Source organism: Montipora foliosa, chromosome 10, assembly GCF_036669935.1.
Source record: "Montipora foliosa isolate CH-2021 chromosome 10, ASM3666993v2, whole genome shotgun sequence".
In the NCBI taxonomy this organism is placed as follows: Eukaryota; Metazoa; Cnidaria; class Anthozoa; order Scleractinia; family Acroporidae; genus Montipora; species Montipora foliosa.
In genome coordinates this window covers 30,811,234-30,831,233 of record NC_090878.1, presented here as the reverse complement: position 1 = coordinate 30,831,233, position 20,000 = coordinate 30,811,234, and the positions used below count along the sequence as shown (strand labels likewise).

Genomic DNA, 20,000 nt, shown 5'->3' with positions numbered 1-20,000 from the left:
ACTATCATAAAGTGTCCCACCTTGGTGAGGCGGAACCATTCTAGTCCCAAACAATGAAAGCCTCCTTGTTTGCCTCATCCAATAAGGCGTCGATGACGTAACGTTCAAGCCGCCAATTGTACCACGGGCGCAGAGATAAAAGAGAGCTGATGACCTAACTTACCGTCTGAGGATTCAATTTTCCAGTCATAAGTTGTACAAAGTCGTCATCATTCATGGTGATTGTACAATCAGCTTTGTCTGCAACGTAAAACTGATCATTTAAAAGAGGCAATAGGCCATTTCCGAATTGATGTCTGCCCCCTTTTCAAAACTAGTCGAAGGGTGAAGTTTTTCTTATGAAAATTAGTATTCATTCATATGTAAAGTAGAACTACTTACCATCACAAAAATTTCGCTCTTAGACTCGCTTTGAAGAGGAGGCAGACATGAACTCGTAATTCATTGCACATGACGTCACTGCACATGACATCACGGCGGCCACGTTTGTGGAAAAAGCAATAGCGAAAAAAGTATTTTGAGAATTCGACTCTATCATTATGCAAAAATTGAGCTACATTTTGCTGTTGTTTTGGTGTTAACGTTGCCGTCTTATTGCAATATTTCATTCAACTTTTGGACGTTTTGGGTGTCATGAAGCTACATCATCTTGCGTGACATACCCCCTAGTAAGCTGATAATAATATCAATTCTCAATACTTGTCTACCTAACAGTGTATTGAAATTGAGAGGTGAATTTACATACTGATCAATCCTGTGAATCGTGATCGTGCGTATATAACTACATCTACTCAACAGAGAGATTTAGCATCCAATTTACAGCATTTACGACGAACGGCAATCGTCAGACTGAAATTTGTGCTTTTCCACATGGAAAAAGAAACTTGTTTGATTTCAGTTAGCACATTTCTTGCCTGCTATCAATCAACAGCTACCAAGTAACCACGTGAAATACGATCGTCCGTGTGATTGTACTCCTGAGAAGGACTGTTTATTAAGATGAGATTGACTGACATCATCTTCAGTGATTTGTGATTTGTGTCACGTCAGTAGATCGTATTACTATAAAAAGCGTGATAGGTAAACCAAGTCGTGATGTTACTGGTCGACTCTCAGTTAAGCGTAGAAGTCATTGGCTGTCAGAAGAATGTAAACAGGGATTGTTGAGTTTCGATCCGTCTTGGTCCAACTTCTCGAAAGAGAGAAACAATTCAGAATGAGACAATTTTCAAGCAACAACCTGACGTCTGCAGTTTCACGTCAACGCGATGCTGAATCTGTCTTGCAAAGATGATACTCTTACAATGGTCACTCGGGGATACACGGAAAAACTCCGAGTGCTTATCGGCATGAGTCGAACCTACGACCTTCCTTCCGATTACTAGTTCGGATGCTCTGCCACTGAGCTATAGGTAAAAATCGGTGTCGCTAATTCCCCCCCCCCCCCCCCTCTTTTTTTTTCCTAATGGTGGCATCCCCCAAGAAACCAAACCTGCACCAATATTGTATGCTGTGTTAGCAAGTTGGTATACACGGGTGAAAAATTCGGATGACCTTTCTGTTTTGGAGTGCATCCCTAGGTTACATGCCCTGCATCGCGAACAAAATAGCACAGTATGCATCAGACCAAGGTATGCGCCTCAATGCAAAGAAATGTAAAGAGATCATATTTAATTTCCTGCAATAACAGCCCTTCGCGCAAACTTTCCCTGTGTGGCTGTGCAATTGAGAGGGTTTGTCACTACAAGTTGTTAGGCGTATTTATACCTAGTGACCTTTTCTGGAATAAGCGCTAAGAATATGTCGTTGCAAAAGCTAATAAGCGTTGATACGCATTGAGAGTGTTAAGGAAATGTAGCGTGGCCTGGCAGGACTTGGGTCAAGTATACTGTAGCCTGGTTAGATCAGTTATTGAATACGCAGCGCCCGTCTGCACAGACCTTCCGGCTTATCTGAGTAAAACCAAGAGGGGTAAATAAACTGGTCAATGCAATATATATAGGAGGCTCCTGGGAGCTGGGCCATTGAACTAGGGTCTAGTGACCGTTGCCGAGTTCCGCTATACTGCATTCTCGCTACCGAAATGAAAGACTGAGATAAGATAGAAATTGTTCACCTGGCAGATAAATTGAAGCGATCATAATACATTTTCAATGGTGACTTGGAATTACTGACTTGTCACTATTAGTGGTTTCCATCTGACATCACTGCGGCCATATTGGAGTACAGAAAAATCCAGTAAAATGTCTATTGGGAATTGACGCTATTATTATGCAAAACTTGTGGGGCCATTTTCTATTGCTTTGTACCCCAACATGGCCGTCTCATCACGTGGATGCAAACCAAGAATTGTTCATTTACAGTCGCAAACGGTGTTAATCTCTCACCTTGCGCCATAAACTTGAGCGCGCCGTTTCCATTTTTCGCATCCACAATCCACCAAGCTTCCTGATTGTCTTTTTTTTTAATGTTGACTCTGAAGACTCCTTTGATCTTCTTAACCAGTTGTGGACCCTCCTACCAACATTTGTAGGAAAAATAAAATGATTATAAGAGCAGAAAATGAAGACACGTTGATTGAACAAAAAAGGTGGAAATAACACGATCCCCGTTACAAGACGTGGAAACCCTACTCCTGGGGTTACCATAGTGATAAATAATTAAGACGGAATCCACCAGAAGTTCGAGTAACAAATGGACAAAACCCTAGTACCAAGATTATATATATCGTATTGCAAACTTCTGTAAGACTGTTTTAAATATCTTCTCAAAAATAATCATTTCTAGCAACACCAAACGTCAAAAAAAACTGTTGAACTTCGTAAGAAACAATTGAAAGTACTGGTGAAATGAAACTGATGATGAAATTTTACCCGTGTTTGCACAATTTCTCTGAACTTTGAAATTTAATTTCTCTCGTTCCTATGGGAAATTGTTTTCGGTGTTATTTCAGGCAATTAGTTATATCTTTAGCAGAAAATGTAAAAAGGGCTGTAAAATACTTAACATTATTCTGGTACCAGATTTTTGTCCACTAAAAACTGAAATTGCTCGATTTTCTATCGGATTTCGTCTTAAAGTGTTTCACCGCAGTTATGAGGACCGTTGTCAAAGCAGTAATGAAAGGAAAACCCCAAGAATTGACGGTTGAACGCGATTTGAACCCATGATCTCTGTAATACCAGTGCATTGCTCTACCAACTGAGCTATCAAGTAAAGAGGGAACTGGTCATTATGCGAGTTCGTAATAAACTAGTAGAGGATGTGGATTTATATGATAAACTTATTTGATTGGTTCTCACCTACGATCTATTATAGAGGACAGACGCATAGCTGACGTCATCATCAAAAACGTTTAATTCTCTCTTATAAAAAACAAATAGATTCCATCAAGTGAAGCTACGATCCTCGTAATTATGAACGCAATTTTAGCAATTGCCTAGATCGAGAAGCCTGAATAAAGGGAGCTTAAGCAACGACGACGGCGACAGCAACGAGAACATCATCTCAAAATAAAAATTCGCGTTATTGTAATCACTTCGTGGCTATTTCAACCTTTTTAATGTGACAAGGGTGTGGTAGTTCCTCAAAAGTGACACTGGAGAGAAGGAAAACTTATCCTCAAGTACAGACGTTCTTTTGCAGACGACGGCAAAGAAATTAATGGACAAATTCAAGTGAAAAACGCGCGTGCAGGGAGTGCAAAGCTATTGTTTGTGCCCATTAAAGGTACGGTAATACGAGCAACAAAAACGTCCAACTTGTCTCGCAACATTGCTGCGAAACTAATCTAAAAAAATTTGCGCGTTTTACATCCCACGCACAACCTGTCTCGCAAGAAAAGAAAGTGTTGAAAATTGCTGCAGGTGTATCAGAAAGTACAGGTCCGTTCTACTTTCTGCAATACACAGCAGCAACTTGCAACACATTTTTTTGTTGTGAGACAGGTTGTGCGTGGGATGTCAAACGCGCAACATCGCTTTTCGACTAGTTTCGCAGCAATGTTGCGAGACAAGTTGGACGTTTTTGTTGCTCGTATTACCGTACCTTAAATATGCAAATTTGTGGCGTTCTCATTGCCGTCGCCGTTGTCGTTGCTTAAGCTCCCTAAATTCAGGACTTCAACGGGGTTAATCCCATGTTGCGGTCCTTGATGTATTCCTGTATTCCTGATAAAGCCTGAAGCTTCGTGTTATAACCTTCAAAGCTGCGCCTTGGCTACGAAATTACGGCTTCAGTTTTCAAGACTCAAGTAACTCCTCACCGTCTTCAGCGTCTTCTCAATCTCATCAAATATGGCCGCCGCCTTGAAATCCTCTTTCGTAACGGCCGAGGTGTAAGAGGGGACCGGACGATACCTAAACACATTGGGGTCATTAGAGCAGTCATCGGGTTCTGAGAGTATGTACCGGCATTTGATACCCCACTTCGGACAACTCCAGTGATTAAAACTGATCAAAAAAACTTCTTCTAATTATTCTTTCAAAAATTTGAGCATATATTTAGGGGTGCAGGGATGGCTCAGTGGTGAGAGCACTCGCCTCCCACCAATGTGGCCCAGGTTCGATTCCCGGACTCGGCGTCATATGTGGGTTGAGTTTGTTGGTTCTTTACTCTGCACCGAGAGGTTTTCTCGGGGTACTCCGGTTTCCCCTCTCCTCAAAAACCAACATTTGACTTGATTTGTGTTAATTGTTAATTTCATTTTGCAGTGTCTCCAATAAGTGCTCCAGCGCTAGAACGACTAGACACTTGAATAAAGTTCCTTTCCTTTCTTCCTTAATCGAAGGGGCTTTTCCACACTCCTTTGGTCTCTGTTGAAAAACATTTTTGAAACTGACAGAGACCCAAAAATAATGACAGATGTGTTTAAAGACGTGATTCGGGATATACGAAAAAAATCCGAATGCTACTTTGCGAGGGTAGAGCCAAGGACCTTCCGATTACTTGTTGGACAAGGTCGCAAAACGCGCCGTTATGTTACCTTGGTAACATGAATCTTACACGAAGATGTAAAACGCGCAAAACCGAAAATTACTGCAAAGTGTCGAATATGATTCTACCTTTTGCAAAACTCTTCTAACCTGCAACATACATTTTTGTCGCGTAAACTTGCGAAAGGAAGAGAAAAAAATCCAAATCGCTTTCTAGCCTGCAAGGCAGCACTGTTGTCATTGCAAAAACAATGTGTATTCCCGCGCCTGAAAATAGATGCCCACAGTCTTTTCGGTGATCATACCTCCTCTGATTTGGGAATCCTAACCGATACAACGCTACTACAACAGCTCCACCCAGTCCAAGATTATGCTGAAGCGCCACGCGAGCACCTGGAACTTGTCTCTTGCCACACTCTCCCCGCAACTGGCGACAAAGTTCCGTGCATTGCGCTAAGCCTACAGAGAAAAAATGTCATGCAAAGAGACTGAGGTGGTTTTCCATTGGGATAAACGTTCTAAACACAGCGTTTAAGTTGACGAGGTTTCCCCACACACAACACTATTCCGCCGGACCCTTATGATCATTTTATTTTCCCACTGCATTCAGGTTTCCAAACACTTCCACGCGATGCTTATATTATTACATGGCCGCGCGGAGATACGAAATTTCTCTTCGAACGTTGTAAAATATCTAACGAGGGAGCGCAGCGAACCAAGGGGACATTTTTCAACACAAGAAGTGAAATTTCGTACTACCTCCGCGCGGCCATGTAATGTTCTCTTTATGACACGAACACCAATGAAATACCAAACCATTTCACTTTAATATTTTTTGCAGTCCTAACGTACAACAACGGCGCGATTTATTATGTAACCATAGCAGCGGTGATCTTTTCACATGTGAAGATAACATGTTAGTTTGTTCAATTTAGTCTGCTGCAGCGTATGTACTATGTTGTGCACCGCACAAGTAATGGAAATATATAATTTATATAGTAATAATTTGTATCTATTTTTAGTGAGTAGTAGTAGCAGCAGCAGTAGCCATGCTTCTCTTTGGCTTTGCTACTCTTCTTTTGCTTCCTTCCACAGTTTTAAGTAGTCAATGTGATGTTCCATCCTATTTTATGAGCATGTTGCACATCCTTAAATTATCCAAAATTGAGTGACATAACCGCGGCTTTCACTAGGCAAAAACTCAATTTACTACCTGTTGCTCCTAGAGGGTGTCCCTTGGAAATGAGTCCTCCGCTCGGATTCACGACCCACCTTCCTCCATAAGTGGTGTCTCCTCGGTCAACCAATTGGCCCCCTTCTCCTACAACGGCAACAGAAGTAAGCATGTTAACATTTTTGCTAAGCGCAGCGATGAACATTACTTATGCCTTTCATATATAGTGTTTTCACGTGACGTCACGGCGGCCATGTTGGTGTCCCTAAACAGAGAAACGATGGCCATGTTGTTGTCCCCAACTAATCCTCCGGGAATAGACCATTTTACAGTTGTGTGCTTAGTTACCTGGCCTTCGAATGAAAGTGAGGTTGGAGTTGACCTTGCTTTGATAGAAAACCCCACTGCTTTTCTTATGTTCATGATATTGTTTTCATGCTAATAAGTAGGAATTTACATAAGACTAGACTTGCCACAAGTCGACCTCACGATAACCCCAGAACAAAATGTTTCGGCGAGCGAATCGTGATTTTTCGTACGCGAAGTGAATGAGCGAGCAACGAAGTCGCGAGAGGTCAACGTCCTTCGTTCCGCGCGTATCTAGACGAAGGACTTTTGGAAAGTCTAACATAAGACTAGCTGCGAGGTTTCTATCAAAGCAAGGTCAACTCCAGCCTCACTTTCATTCAAAGGCCAGGTAACTAAGCACACAATTGTAAAATGGTCTATTGAGCTATTTTATCATGCAAATGTTTTCTTTCGTTTCGGTGGAAAAACAAGGTCACTGATCACGTGAGTGGAAACACTATATTTCGTACCCACAAGATGACAAAGATCATCACATTACTCCATCTGCACTTGTCGGATATTCAACAAGATTATTCATACTCCGCGCTGCGCGCCTTGTTGGTACCATTTCATACCCAATGCTCATGGAATAAGGGAATCATTCTTTACATTTTGTTTCATTGACATTGACATAAGAGCTTGCTTGACAAAGAGAATCATGCTATTTAAACATTGACTTCAAAAAGGTAAAAGAACTTGTTGTTAAACTTAGTTAAATCTCTATTTTTAAAGTGGCACTGTGGCCAAAAAATCAATTCTCATTTTTCTTTGGATTTCAAAACTATGTTAGCTAAACATTAAGTGACCAAAGTTTTACGCCTTGATTTAAAAAAGACTCCTGTTTATTTTAACTGAAATTAAAAATTGCTTGTCCCCCCAAATTTTGCATAAGCATTGTTTCCAGTTTCTCTTGGGACTTAAAATGGCCTATAGATGGAGGCTGGTTATGAAACTCGACAAGTTTCTTTGTTTCATGTTTTTGTTCGCTTTTTTCCCTTGACCCTGCACAAAACCCGACAAAAACACACTTTTTTCGGCAAGATTCGAAATTAACTTGCGAACCAAAAACAAAAAATTGTGCAGGGTCACGGTCGGTTCAACATCTAATTTCGACTGTATTGTTCCTGCTTTTGAAATTCCCAGGGTTTCATAACCAGTCCCTAGATTAACTATGATTAAATCAAACGTTTTCGGGCGTTTTCAATCTGGGTCACCTCGCAGCTCTTACAAGGTCTCACCTGATTGGAGACCACCCTTGAGGTTTAACAAAAGAACAAATAACAGAAACAATAGCCCTAGGCCTAAAGCAAAAGGGCCATTGTTTCTGTTACCCTAGGCCTAAAACAAAAGGGCCATTGTTTCTGTTATTTGTTCTTTTGTTAAACCTCAAGGGTGGTCTCCAATCAGGTGAGACCTTGTAGGAGCTGCGAGGCTACTGTTCAATCTCGCATACGCCGTCGTTTCGTCTAAAGCTCCTTTTCAACATACCTTCCGTACAGAGACCCAAGGCTTCATAAGTCAGCAGTTCATTAACAGAAAAGCAATCGTGCAACTCAATAACTTGAACGTCTTTGGGTGACAAACCTGTATGTACAAGGTACAGAATTTTTGCAGTACCTGATAACTGACGAGATGAAGTGGGGTCGTCGTATTCAGTGTACCTGGCTGGGAAGGATTCCAACTTTTTTTTTTTCTTTCCAGGTACATTACTATTGTAAGGGAATCACTCCCTGTTGATTGACAAGCTCATGCAAAATTACGTCAAAGAATAGGCCCGCTTCGTATCCTCATTGCTACAGTTGCAATGAAACTAGGGTTTTCAATAAGAATGCAAGTGGGTTGTGAAATTTAAGGGTTATGCGGTGAAGGGACATCAAGCGCTGAAGGCGCACACTTCTAGAGGGGTCTGTGGGAATTCCCCTTCGGGAAATTTTTAAGTGAAATTCGGACCTTGTAGAACGCATTTCCTGCATTTAGGAGCAAGATAGATCCTATTGGTTTTTCATGCACAAATCTTGCCGATCCAAATGTTTGCATTTTGTGGCACATGATTCCTTTGTATTTGTAAAAGCCGGGGTAATTTCCGAATCAAACAAGACGACCAATTCAAGTGAAATATCCGGCAAGCTTCGCCAGCCACCGCGGCTCTCATTAAAAGCCTTGTGGAAGAGGCATTTAATGAAAGCCAGTGATTTTGAAATTCGAAATCTAAAACGATTTCCCAACATAAGCGTCTTTCTACCTTTCTTTAAGCATAACTGTACTACTTTAAAGTGACCAATTCTCAAGGCGGATCATAGAGTGCAAGTGATATCATACATTGTACATAAGTACGAAAACATGAATATTAAGCAGTGCTGTGGTCTATCCTGCTAATTTAAGCAGCTGAAAGAGACCTTTCAAACGCGTAAAACTCAACCAGGATTTTCTAAGCACTGCTGCCCAAAATCTCTGGCAAGGTTTCTTACTGAGCCGATCTAAAATCCTGTAGCTATCTCTTAGTAACAGTGATTTTAAAAGATTCTCGCAAAGTCGGATCACACGCACCAGTCTTATGATACAACCTCTCAGCTGCCGCCTTCGTCATGTCATAACCAACCTGTAACCATACAAAAGATGCACTGTAATTTAAAATCATCATATACCTCTATTTACCCTTGGAATTTGGAGTACCTTGGTGTAGCCAATAGTATCTCCGAGCGCTTACCCTCCCGACCATGATATAAAACTGAAGACAGTCCACAACACCGGGAACCCCATACCCTGCGCTTTACGAATAGTGTGTGGGTTCTCTTTACGTCCCACAGGGTTACTAACATATTGAAGGGTTGTGAGGCGGGGCCTACGGTTCATTGTCCTTATCGGAGAAGACGAGAGAGCCTAGAAATTTGCAGATGTCATTACAAAGGCAGCACTTTCTCCTCAGTTAGCTCAATACCCTGAGTGTTGGTCCAGACAGAAATTTGATCCCGCGATCTCCCCTGCACAGTAATCCGATGCTCCACCAACTCAGACAGGCAACCGGTCCACGGTCAAATATCCACGTTGCATATACCATACTCACCAACTTGATTGAGCTATTTTCTTTAAAGGTGCTGCTGAAGTCTGTAGCCATTTCCATTCCAACGATCTCAACAGCTTTACTTTCCAGGCCATGCCTTTTGACAAACTCTTCACTTGCCAGAACGGCTGCAGCACTTCCGTCAGATGTGGGGCTGAAAATTCACAGCAAAAAGTGATCGTTTTACATTTTGAAAATTGGGTAAATTTTCTACTTTGCAGTCATTCAACTTTCTCCAAAAGTCTGACGATTTTGAGACACACGTTAAACAATCGTTACGCGGCCTCGTTGGCTATTTACCGCCTCATATCCAACGCGTGCTCGTAGAATAATTGTTAATTATTAAAAACTAGATAACTGGATAATGCAATTCTAGCATTTTGATTGGCTTAGCCATCATGGTATATAAGCTATTCTACCATGCTCTACAAGTATCAGTAACTGCACGCATCAATTTTCTTATATTTTCAAAACAAAGTAGCGAAGTTTTATCCATAAATTGTGAGCGTTTTTAACAAAACTATTATTCCACTCGCGCTTGTTGGACATGAGATGATACCCAACTCGGTGATAAGCGCCTCGTTGGCTATTTATCATCTCACACCCAACGCACGCTTGTGGGATAATTGTTAAATATTCCAGCACCTGCAGAGTGTTGGAAATTTCTGGTCTTCTTTCGCTCTTCAGACAATTTGGAGTTCTCTATATTTTGGAATTCTTTTTTGAGAAGTAACATTCAAAAATACTTTTGATCTGCCATGTTCCAGTAAAATTAATTTCATTGGCAAGTTGTTCAGTTTGTACTCTTGTTATTGATACCTTCACAAGGCTAAAAACTACAAAATAATTGCTAAACCTGAATGATTTCGACTTCTTACCATCAGTAGGGTAATGGAACCGTCTGAGATTGTCCACGGTTTTACACTCAAGTTATTCCCAAAGGGAACAACAACACTGTAAGCAATACTTATCATCTGATATTGTGACTGTTTTACCCACCAACACTGTAGTTTGGTCAAAGGTTGAAACACCATGGGTGCATTTTTTATCTCCTCCAAAGTGTACTTCGTTTGGAACTGAGATAAGCTAAAATAATAGAATTGTGTACGCATATGTTAGAAATCAGGCCAATTAACCCTTTACATCACGAGAGTGACAATTAATATGGATTTTATTTTGTCTAATGCCAGATCCTACACTCAATTCGATAAGAGAAGGGCACGGACTTCCAGGTGTTGTGGTTTTGCGGCCTGAACCTCTCCCCAATTAGCACCATAAGGTGCAAGAATGCCTAGATATGTTAATAAATATTGTGATTGATTGATGAAAATTAACTTTTATGAGAAGGATTTTCAACTTGGACTAGGTTTAAAAAAAAATGGCCTCCGAAAACTATGCATTCGCCGTCTTCCTGTCTCACTGGTTTCACAAAAAATCAACGAAAGCTCTTTAGATACCGAACTTATTTATACTTTTATTGAATAGAGCTGACGACTGTCGGACCATTCTGCCAAAATCAACAATGACAATTATTATTATTATTTTTTTTTTTTACTGCCAAAACATTAAATTGAATGCAATAAAAAAATACATCGTTGAACATTAGATTATAATATTATTCTATGACATGTACTTCTTTTTCCCCAGAACAAAATAATCATTACTATTATTGAACAATTAATGCAACAAGAAAACCCCATTTTACTCACGGGTTTTCTACTGAGTGAAGATGATTCTTGTGTGCAATTTTGGCAAAATGTTCAGGTCTGGTTCCTGGTTCAAGAGAAAATAAGAAAGACTGCTCAGAGAACAGACCATATTCATAAATGGCGACCAAGAAATTAATTTTTTCGTCTTTGTGCTTATCATCCTCACTAGCCTCACTTTGAAGCAAAAATTCTTTTGAATTTTGTTCGTGCTAACGAGGCTAGTGAGGATGATTAGTAAAAAGACAAAAGAATAACTACTTAGCTGCCATTTACATTGTATGAATATGGTCCATGTCTTCCCTCATGTCCAAGGGCTGGTGGCGAGCACAACATACAGTACAGCATGCCCTTAAGCATTTCGCCATCCAGCAGGTGACATGGCTGATCGAGCCAGCACAAGCACCTTAAGTAGTGTGAGCAACGAACACATGCTAAGTATTCCCGCCGTTGCCAGGACATTCTTGTTCGGTCCACAGTTCTCCCAGGTGATGCCCAGAAACCATGTGGGCACAGCCCAGGTAGAAGGCAGTGAGTCTGCATTCTTAGCAAGAGTCTGGGTCCATGCTTTGCTACCATAGAGCAAGGTGCAGAGCATGCAGGCTTCATACACCTTCACCTTGATTTCATCTCAAGAAGACCAACATCTTGGGCCAAGACACCACCAGCATCCCAAGCATCTCCATCGTTGACCTTACCCTGGAGGCAGTAGAGGACTTCACCTGCATTGGTTCCATCATCTACAGCAACCTCTCCTTGGACCACAAGCTGAACACCCAGATATGCAATTGAAAGCCCAACAGCAGTAGCGTACCTAGCAAAAAGGGGCTGGGACAACTACGTGCTGGACATGCATATAATTAACACCCAGTAGAGCGGTTTTCAATTGAGTGTCAAAAGTAATTAGCGCATTGCTTTGCTTTTGCATTACTTCACCCAATGATTGGTTCAAAGTTCTCACGCCACTTTTTCAACCAATCAGAAATGAAGCCAAAACAATCGTGGCTTGCGCGTGCAGATTTTCCCGCGCTTTGTGTCGGCTTCGTGTAATTACCTCGAGTTTTGATTGGTTTACTGGATTGTCTGCGTCCTTTTTGATTGGCCAAAGTAATAACTTTGGTTTTGGTTTTACGACACACATTGGAAAACCACTCTATTATGTGTGCTGAGTACTTGCACATGGTAATTAACTAAAGCATTATTTCTCACCGTATTTCTCCATGTGTTCTCTGCCAGCATTTCCAAACAACTGGGGAGTTATTGGTGCAGCAACCACTCCATCTTTATTTACCATGACTTCAAAATGTTTGTCCATCGGTTGGGTGCGATCCTTATACTTATAAAAATAATTCGCAAGCAAACGTTTAACAAATTTTAACCAGTAATCTATCAATATTCTTAGAGTGTTGCTACAGGTCTGATGCAAATTCACATAATACTTTAATGATAAAATAATTATGGGATGTGGACGCATGACTGGGAGAGCGGGGTGACGTTTCTTCTTCAAGCCTTCTGCATGTAGTGGTCTTGAAGCTGCAGGCAATGAGTATAGTTAAAAGTAAAGTTTGATGAATGAAGTTCAAAGTTGTTCTTGCCATTCTCTTCTTTTCTATTGTCTGTCATTAGCTAAGAGATATTATCCACTAGGCTACTCTGAAATTCTGAAATCTGAGCTAAAAAATAAAGTTGAGAGTTGTAATTGTATGTACGTTTGATGATTGCATTTATTATTGCAAATAATACATGTACATGTGAAAGTGGGGGGGAGGGGGGGGGGTGTGGCTAGCTTTTCAGTATGGAAGAGTGAGGGGAGTGGGAAGAGGTTAGGGAGAAAACAACACAGGCAGAAAAAACTGGGCATCCCCTCTGTCCCGGGAAATTCAAGTGGAGAAAAACACAAAAAGTTTTTAAAAGCGGAATTTAATATCGGTGCGCAAAAATGGCCGCCAACAAATTGTTCTTTTGTCTTTGTGTTAATTAGCATACCTAGCCTCGTTTTACAGCCCAAATTCTTTCAATTTTACGCGTGTGAACGAGGCTAGTTAGGCTAATTAACACAAAGACAAAAGAATAATTTGTTGACGGCCATTTTTGCATTTGGTCAATAGCAAGCAGAATTTACTTTTACATGTTAAAAGGTATCGTTCAAAGTTCGCTGATGGAAGATTCCGAACATTCACCAAGCGGAAAAGCGTCCAATCGCTCAAAGAAACGATGCCAGATAATAACAACTTACTAACCTGAGCTCTTGGTCGTACTGCCACGACCTCGACCCATTAGGGAGTTTAAGCACACGACATTTTTGAGCCGCGGACGGCAACCGTAAATGAACATTTTGCATGCCAGGACAGTATTGTCTCCCAGATTTTTAACCTAATCATCTCCAATGGAGGAAAGATACTTAGCAATATGAAGGTGGTAGTGACAAGACAAGTTAAAAGGAAAAACAGCTCACTTCCGGTTGCTATCTACGGCTCAAAAACGTCGCGGGCTTTAACTCCCTAATATTCCCCAGTACCGCCCTCGTGCTCACTTTAATAGTAAGAGGTTAACATTGTATATACACTTGGTTCTTGTACAGTAGAGAACTGTTTTGACTAGTTTAGGCACTGATGTTGCCCCGTGCATCTCACATACGAATGTATCACATGTGCACGCTTGTTTACAATATTATCCATTTGCTAAAAATGTAGTGCAAAAAAGAGATGTTTTGGGGTGAAGTATGTTTTTTTGTGAAGTATTTGTACTCGTTGTACTCTGGTATTTTGACTTGCAAAATAGTCAGCCCAACTCGCTCAAATACTCAGCAGTACTACACGCCAAACATATCATAAGATACATTGTATATGTATCAACCAGGTGCGCAACAGCCCCTCTCTCTAGGGGTTGGGGGCATGGGGAATGCCCTTTTTAAAAGAACACTCCCAATGTCCTTTGTTTGTGTTTATTATTATTATTATTATTATTATTATTATTATTATTATTATTATTATTATTGTATCTCTACCTTTAAAGCCAGAGATCCTTTCTCCATTTTCTCAAAGCCCAATGCTAACACACAATTTGAAATGCCTGTCAAGTGAAAAAAAAATTAACAAATTGAAAGTGGTTCAGCGTTGTCTGTACGCTTATCGACAACGATATTCGCCAACACAGTGGTCAAAATGTTATGGACTCAAAAATTAGCATTCCAAAATAAGCGTTCCTGATTGGCTATTGCATTGCGTGACAAATTGACGTGAGCATGACGCAAGCAGCATTGTCTAGACTCTTATCAACAACAGCAAATTAGCCAATCAGATTCTGAGATTACAAGCAATTGTTTTAAAACAAGAAATACTCCATGTACAACCTAGCCCTAACTCTTTTGCTTAATACACATGTAAAGTTTAATACAGTAGTTCTTCAATAATGATTTTAATTTGCCGTTTAATGTACTTTCTGGAATAATACAAAACATAAAGTAGCCACTTAATGTATTATAATAATTATTATGATGGACGTTCTACATGTACATGTACAGTGAATATCCTTACCTCCTTCAACCATCTGTTTGGCAAGATACAATGCACTGGATCCCGTTGCACAAGCATTGTTAACCTGGAAAAGCAAAGAGCTGAATATAAGATTTAATCTCACATGATTACAAACTTGATAGTGCATGACATAATTAAGTCACTTGTAACAGACCAATTTCTTAAAATGTGTAAGTGAAAATAAACAATGATGTCAATGCCAACAAACAGCCAACAGCCGACCAACAGCTCTTAAACTGATAGCTTTACATGTAGCTCTCCATAACACATTGAAAAAGAGAAAGTTTCAGAGACAAGCTTTTCTATCAAATATGACTCATGTGGTCTGTCCAATGTTGCCTGTAATGTGTATTTTGCCTTCTTATTTAGTACCCAATCTCTCAGTCGACATGATACAGTGTTAATTGTAGTGTTGTAGTGTCATTTGTTCTAAAGAGTGTCTTCGAAGTGTTGAAACTGTTTTGAGCCACCTTAAAAGTAGTTCATTGGGGGATAACAAATTTTTGTAGGGTCAGTGTGGGAGGAACCCTAGGCTCAAAAAGGACTGTGCTTTAAAGTCAGTTAAAGTTGAACCATTAACAGGTGATGCCCCAACTGCAATAATGAACATTTACTATTCGTTATACTATTCCTGAGAACTGATGTACAGTTAAATTTTATTTTCAAGCCATTTCATAGACTACACTGTATAAAGTACTGTATCATTTGTTTGACTCACATTGTAAATTGGAATTCCAGTTAAGCCAAGTTGATACAGAGCTCTCTGTCCACAAGTTGAGTCACCTAATAATTTCCAACGAGAGAAAATTCAGATAATAATAATATCAAAATTTTTTTACCAACCCCTCAAGGTGTACATGTATACTGGTTGAGTTCTTTTGGCTTAGTACAATACAACAACTTTATTTAGAGTGAGAGATGCAATACACCTTCTGACATACGTGTACAACCATCTAGATAACTACATTTAGTAAAATCCAACTAGTGGTCTATTATCAATGCTGCGTTCTGATTGGTTGAGCTACTAGTAGGCTATTTGTTATAGCCCACTAGTAGCGAAAAGCGCCGGCTTTGAAAACCAAAACAACAATTAAAGTCTAGCTTTAACTAGCGAAAGATGTTTTGTCTCGATATTTTTTTGACCAACTAGTTGGATTTTACTAAAACAATTATTCCTCTCGCCCTCATGGCCTCTGAATCAATAGCCCATTCGGCCTTCGGCCTCATGGGCTATTGACTCAGAGCCCATTCGGGCTCGAGGAATAATTGTTAAGTATACTGCAGTCTGGACACTGAGTACAGCCAACTGTCAGCCAACCAATCAGCTGTGAGTACTGTGTAGCAAATAAAATTGTGAATTTACAGTTTCAACAATGGGATGGATCCAGAGCAAGGTATACCTGGACAGGCACCAAAAAGAAGTTAGTCTTCCTCAGAGGAAGGACCTGACCATCGAACCAGAAGTAAACCCCACCCACACCTTAGTATTAAGAAGTAAGTAAAGTCTGTTTACGAGCCAAGTGGCCCATCAGAGACAGAGCTTATCCCGGGTTCTGTGGCATGAAGCGTCGCTGGGAGCATTTTTACTCCCCCCTGGATGGGATGCCAGTCCATCGCAGGGTAACCCCCAGCATTTCGCCGGTACCCATTTATACACCTGGGTGGAGAGAGGCACCGTGGGAGTAAAGTGCCTTGCCCAAGAACACAACACAATGTCCCCGGCCAGGACCCGAACACCGGACCACTCAATCCAGAGTCGAGCACTCTAACCATGAGGCCACCGTGCCTCCCACTAGTATTAAGAAGACACACTTAAAACATGTGTTGGTGGGTTATAATGCAAAAAAATCCTTTCAACTCTTTTCAATACCATAGGTATGTGTACAGTAGGCCAGTAGCTTGGCAAGTCCCAGGAATCCTGACTACTAACAGCAAAGCTAGAACTTACCATAGCAATAACCTACAACAGCCTGATCTATACTGCTATAGTCCAACCCAGAGTCTTGGAGAGCTTTCATTCCTTAAAAAGACAACCAAGAAATCATTTTCTTTACCAAAATTTAATATATTTTAAATTAGTAGAACTTCCCTAGCATGGTATTATTAAAGAAATCTTCAATAAGATTGGCTAGTGAAGTCACTTAGTTTCGAATGATAAATACTTAGCAAAAACCTGGTGTTTTGGAGTTTATAACATAATTTAATATTGTTTTTTAAATCAACAAGAAGCTTCTTTAAGCATTTTACTCGGAATTATCTAAAAACAATATTATAATCATCATCATGATGGTTAAAAAACCTAGCCTTGGTTGTTCAAAAGGCGGATAAACGCTATTCACCAGATAAATCACTATCCAGCGGATAAGCACTAGCAAAACCAATTGAGTTATCCAGTGGATAGTGCTATCCACCCTTCAAACAACCGGGGCCAGGTATCAACAGTTTATTCCAGTGATCCACATATGTACCATTTTGTCATGGTAATAGCCAATTGAAAGTAACGTACATTTTCAAGTTGAACAGATGATTCTGGATCTTACAAATCCTGCAAAAGGTGTTGCATCAATAATTCCCTTTTAATGCTGGGCCTCAAAAACTTGAATGAGACACGTTTTTGGCAATAAGAAATGCTCAATTTACAAGGTATGCAGTTGGGTAGCATTATGGACAAACTTCCTAAAAAATTCTGAGGTATTTTACCAACTAAACAGATCAAAGCAATTTCCCTTTTTCAGCTAGACAACACTGAACTTCTAAAATTGTGTCCATAACTGCAACGATGATAGCTTTACTTGATTTCATATCCGCAGTTCGGTATGTGATTCATTTCATAGATCATTTTGTTCATTGATTCACTCGTCACAGGAAAATTAGAACCCTTAAATGACCAGCTCCCAACGTCAAGTGGCTTCAAAGCTCAGTTGGTTAGAGCGTCGCATGGGTATCATGAGGTCATGGGTTCAAACCCCCCTGAAATCCTGAATTTTTCAGGCTTCTCTATGCAATTGCTAAAATTGCATCCATAACTGCGAGGATCATAGCTTTACTTGACTAAACTTCAAAGAAGTCGTTGGGAGAAGTCATAACCCAAGTACATGTAACCAGCCTTCTTTTTGAGACCTGCATGAGACAATGCAGCTCGCTAAACCACTTACACCAATGTATGCCTAAAAATGCACCTACATGTACATGTAATTAAATGCACACCTAATTTTGACATCCAAAACAAGGTGTTTCTTTGAAGTGGCTCAAACCAGTTTCAACACTTTCAAGTAACGTTGTTTTAAGAAGGTTTGAAACTTCCAAAAAATAATCAGAAGGCCACGAAAAAACTTTCTGCGATAATTAAAAAAATTCTGTACAGCAGATTCAGAACCTGGTTTTTCTTGTCCAATTTCATAGCACATCTGAACCACTCGAAACGCTGCTTCCAATCAGGCCATTCTTGAGGCTTTGTGAAGTCAAGTTTCTCTGGTGGGTCAAGCTTCAGCATTTTACTAGACTGGACTTACCGTCTTGACCGCTGCCACCATATCACATTAACACTTCGAATGTGTTTCCGTTTAACTCAACATTTATTGAACTATAAAAAAAAGTAAACATGTGTTTCATGCTCAGTCCTTTTTTCCACGAGGTATCCTACCAGTCCCTTCAAGCACTTAAATCTGTGATTTTTTTAAGGTGGCTCTGATTCTGCAGTACAGAATTCTTATAAATCTTACAGAAAGTTTCATCTTGGCATTTTGATCACTTTCCTGCAATTGATACAAAAATGGGGGTCACCAACTTTGTTTTTGACCACTCGACCCGGAGTCGAGCACTCTTAAACTATGAGGCCATCGCGCCTCCCAAAAAAATTTGGAACGCTTCACGAATTTGCGTGTCATCCTTGCGCAGGGACCATGCTAATCTTCTCTGTATCATTCCAATTTTAGTATATGTGCTGCCGAAGCGGTTGGTTGCATAGATCTTTGATATGCCTTAATGTAACTGCATGATGCAGTAAGCGAGGTGTTACTGCCGATATATATGCCTTAATAATGTGACTGCCAGATGCAGTTATGAGTCACATGTAGCTATCTGAAACTTGACTATTGTGACCGTGTGATGCAGTTCTAGTCAATTATACCAACAATCATTTCATCCCTGCTCACCACAGAGTCTCTGAGTAGCTCATTGGTTAGAAAATCAAGAAGGGTTGTGGGTTGAAATCCCATCTGGGGCTTAGATTTTCCAAGTTTCCATTTGATGCACAATATCTTTGCTGTGGGACAGACAGATGACAGGGTAGTAACCCACCTGCTTCTTTGGCCATATCAGGATAATCAAAGTCATCACGGCGACCAGGTTTTTCAAACTAACAAAATAAAGAGTTTATAATTATAGAAAAGTACATGAAGTAATGGCAAGTTTCTTTTCTTTTCATAAATGTAAATCTTGTTTATAGAGATTGTACAGTTTATTCAGTTTATTTGAAACCAAGCTACATGTAGGAATGTGAGAAAAACAATATGGCTTTATTGTGTACATTTGATACTTATTTGGTTGCTCACTTGACCTCATATAGACAAGCAAGACTCCTCCTTTGAAAACCCTTTCAAAGACAGAACTCGGCAAAGTATGACTTTTGACCTTTTCCAGTTTTTCAGAGAGGATGACTGACTGAAACAATTATCACAACTGCTGGCTTAAACTCTGAGTTAGTCCATGGATGAGGCAAAGAAAATAGTATAGAATGAAAATTAAAGACAGTAGGTTCTCACGCAATGCCAACTGACTATTTTATTTGACAAACAAACTCAGCCCAGTTGGTATACAATAAAAGCATAACTATTGAAAGCCTACACAGCATTTAAGATTGGGTAAAACTGAATACTAATAGTGTAAGAAGAATAAACAACCAATGAAGGTGCCTCAGAGAGGGAGGGGCTAGGGGTGGTGTAATGTTTTCTCCAAACTTCTCCCCCCATCCCTCACACTTTTGTGATCCGTTCCAAAACTTAGCACCCCCCCCCCCCCTCCTCCTTCACCCCACTAAGGAGGCAGAGTTCAACAAAGCAACTGATGAAGGCACTGAGCATGTGATGTATTAAGGCCCTTCTGGTCCAGACACCAGATCGGAGATGTGTGATAAAAACATTTTCCACTTATTTCGTTCTTTAGCCAGTGGAAAATACTGCTTAATCAAACACGATTGCTAGTTCAGCCCCAATCTTGATCATTACAATGAGATTATATAAT

At 40.2% G+C, this 20,000-nt stretch overlaps 1 protein-coding gene and 1 non-coding gene across 2 annotated transcripts in view; both read right to left on the bottom strand.

Moving 5' to 3' along the window:
• The window catches only part of LOC137973156 (sterol carrier protein 2-like), a 23,431-nt gene that overhangs the window by 3,030 nt on the left and 401 nt on the right, over window positions 1-20,000 (bottom strand). Inside the window, exons 2-17 of the mRNA XM_068819915.1 lie at window positions 19,059-19,116; window positions 16,708-16,779; window positions 15,478-15,542; window positions 14,760-14,823; window positions 14,231-14,295; window positions 12,433-12,559; window positions 11,227-11,290; window positions 10,517-10,603; window positions 9,521-9,671; window positions 9,004-9,055; window positions 7,945-8,040; window positions 6,148-6,255; window positions 5,240-5,393; window positions 4,265-4,358; window positions 2,388-2,517; window positions 164-240 (exon numbers count right to left, since the gene is read on the bottom strand). Coding sequence (XP_068676016.1) covers window positions 164-240; window positions 2,388-2,517; window positions 4,265-4,358; window positions 5,240-5,393; window positions 6,148-6,255; window positions 7,945-8,040; window positions 9,004-9,055; window positions 9,521-9,671; window positions 10,517-10,603; window positions 11,227-11,290; window positions 12,433-12,559; window positions 14,231-14,295; window positions 14,760-14,823; window positions 15,478-15,542; window positions 16,708-16,779; window positions 19,059-19,116 — 1,464 coding nt within the window. The remainder of the gene's footprint in view (window positions 1-163; window positions 241-2,387; window positions 2,518-4,264; window positions 4,359-5,239; window positions 5,394-6,147; window positions 6,256-7,944; window positions 8,041-9,003; window positions 9,056-9,520; window positions 9,672-10,516; window positions 10,604-11,226; window positions 11,291-12,432; window positions 12,560-14,230; window positions 14,296-14,759; window positions 14,824-15,477; window positions 15,543-16,707; window positions 16,780-19,058; window positions 19,117-20,000) is intronic.
• On the bottom strand, window positions 18,612-18,714 carry LOC137974484 (U6 spliceosomal RNA). Its single transcript, XR_011117472.1, has one exon. It is a non-coding gene; the product is annotated as a U6 spliceosomal RNA (small nuclear RNA).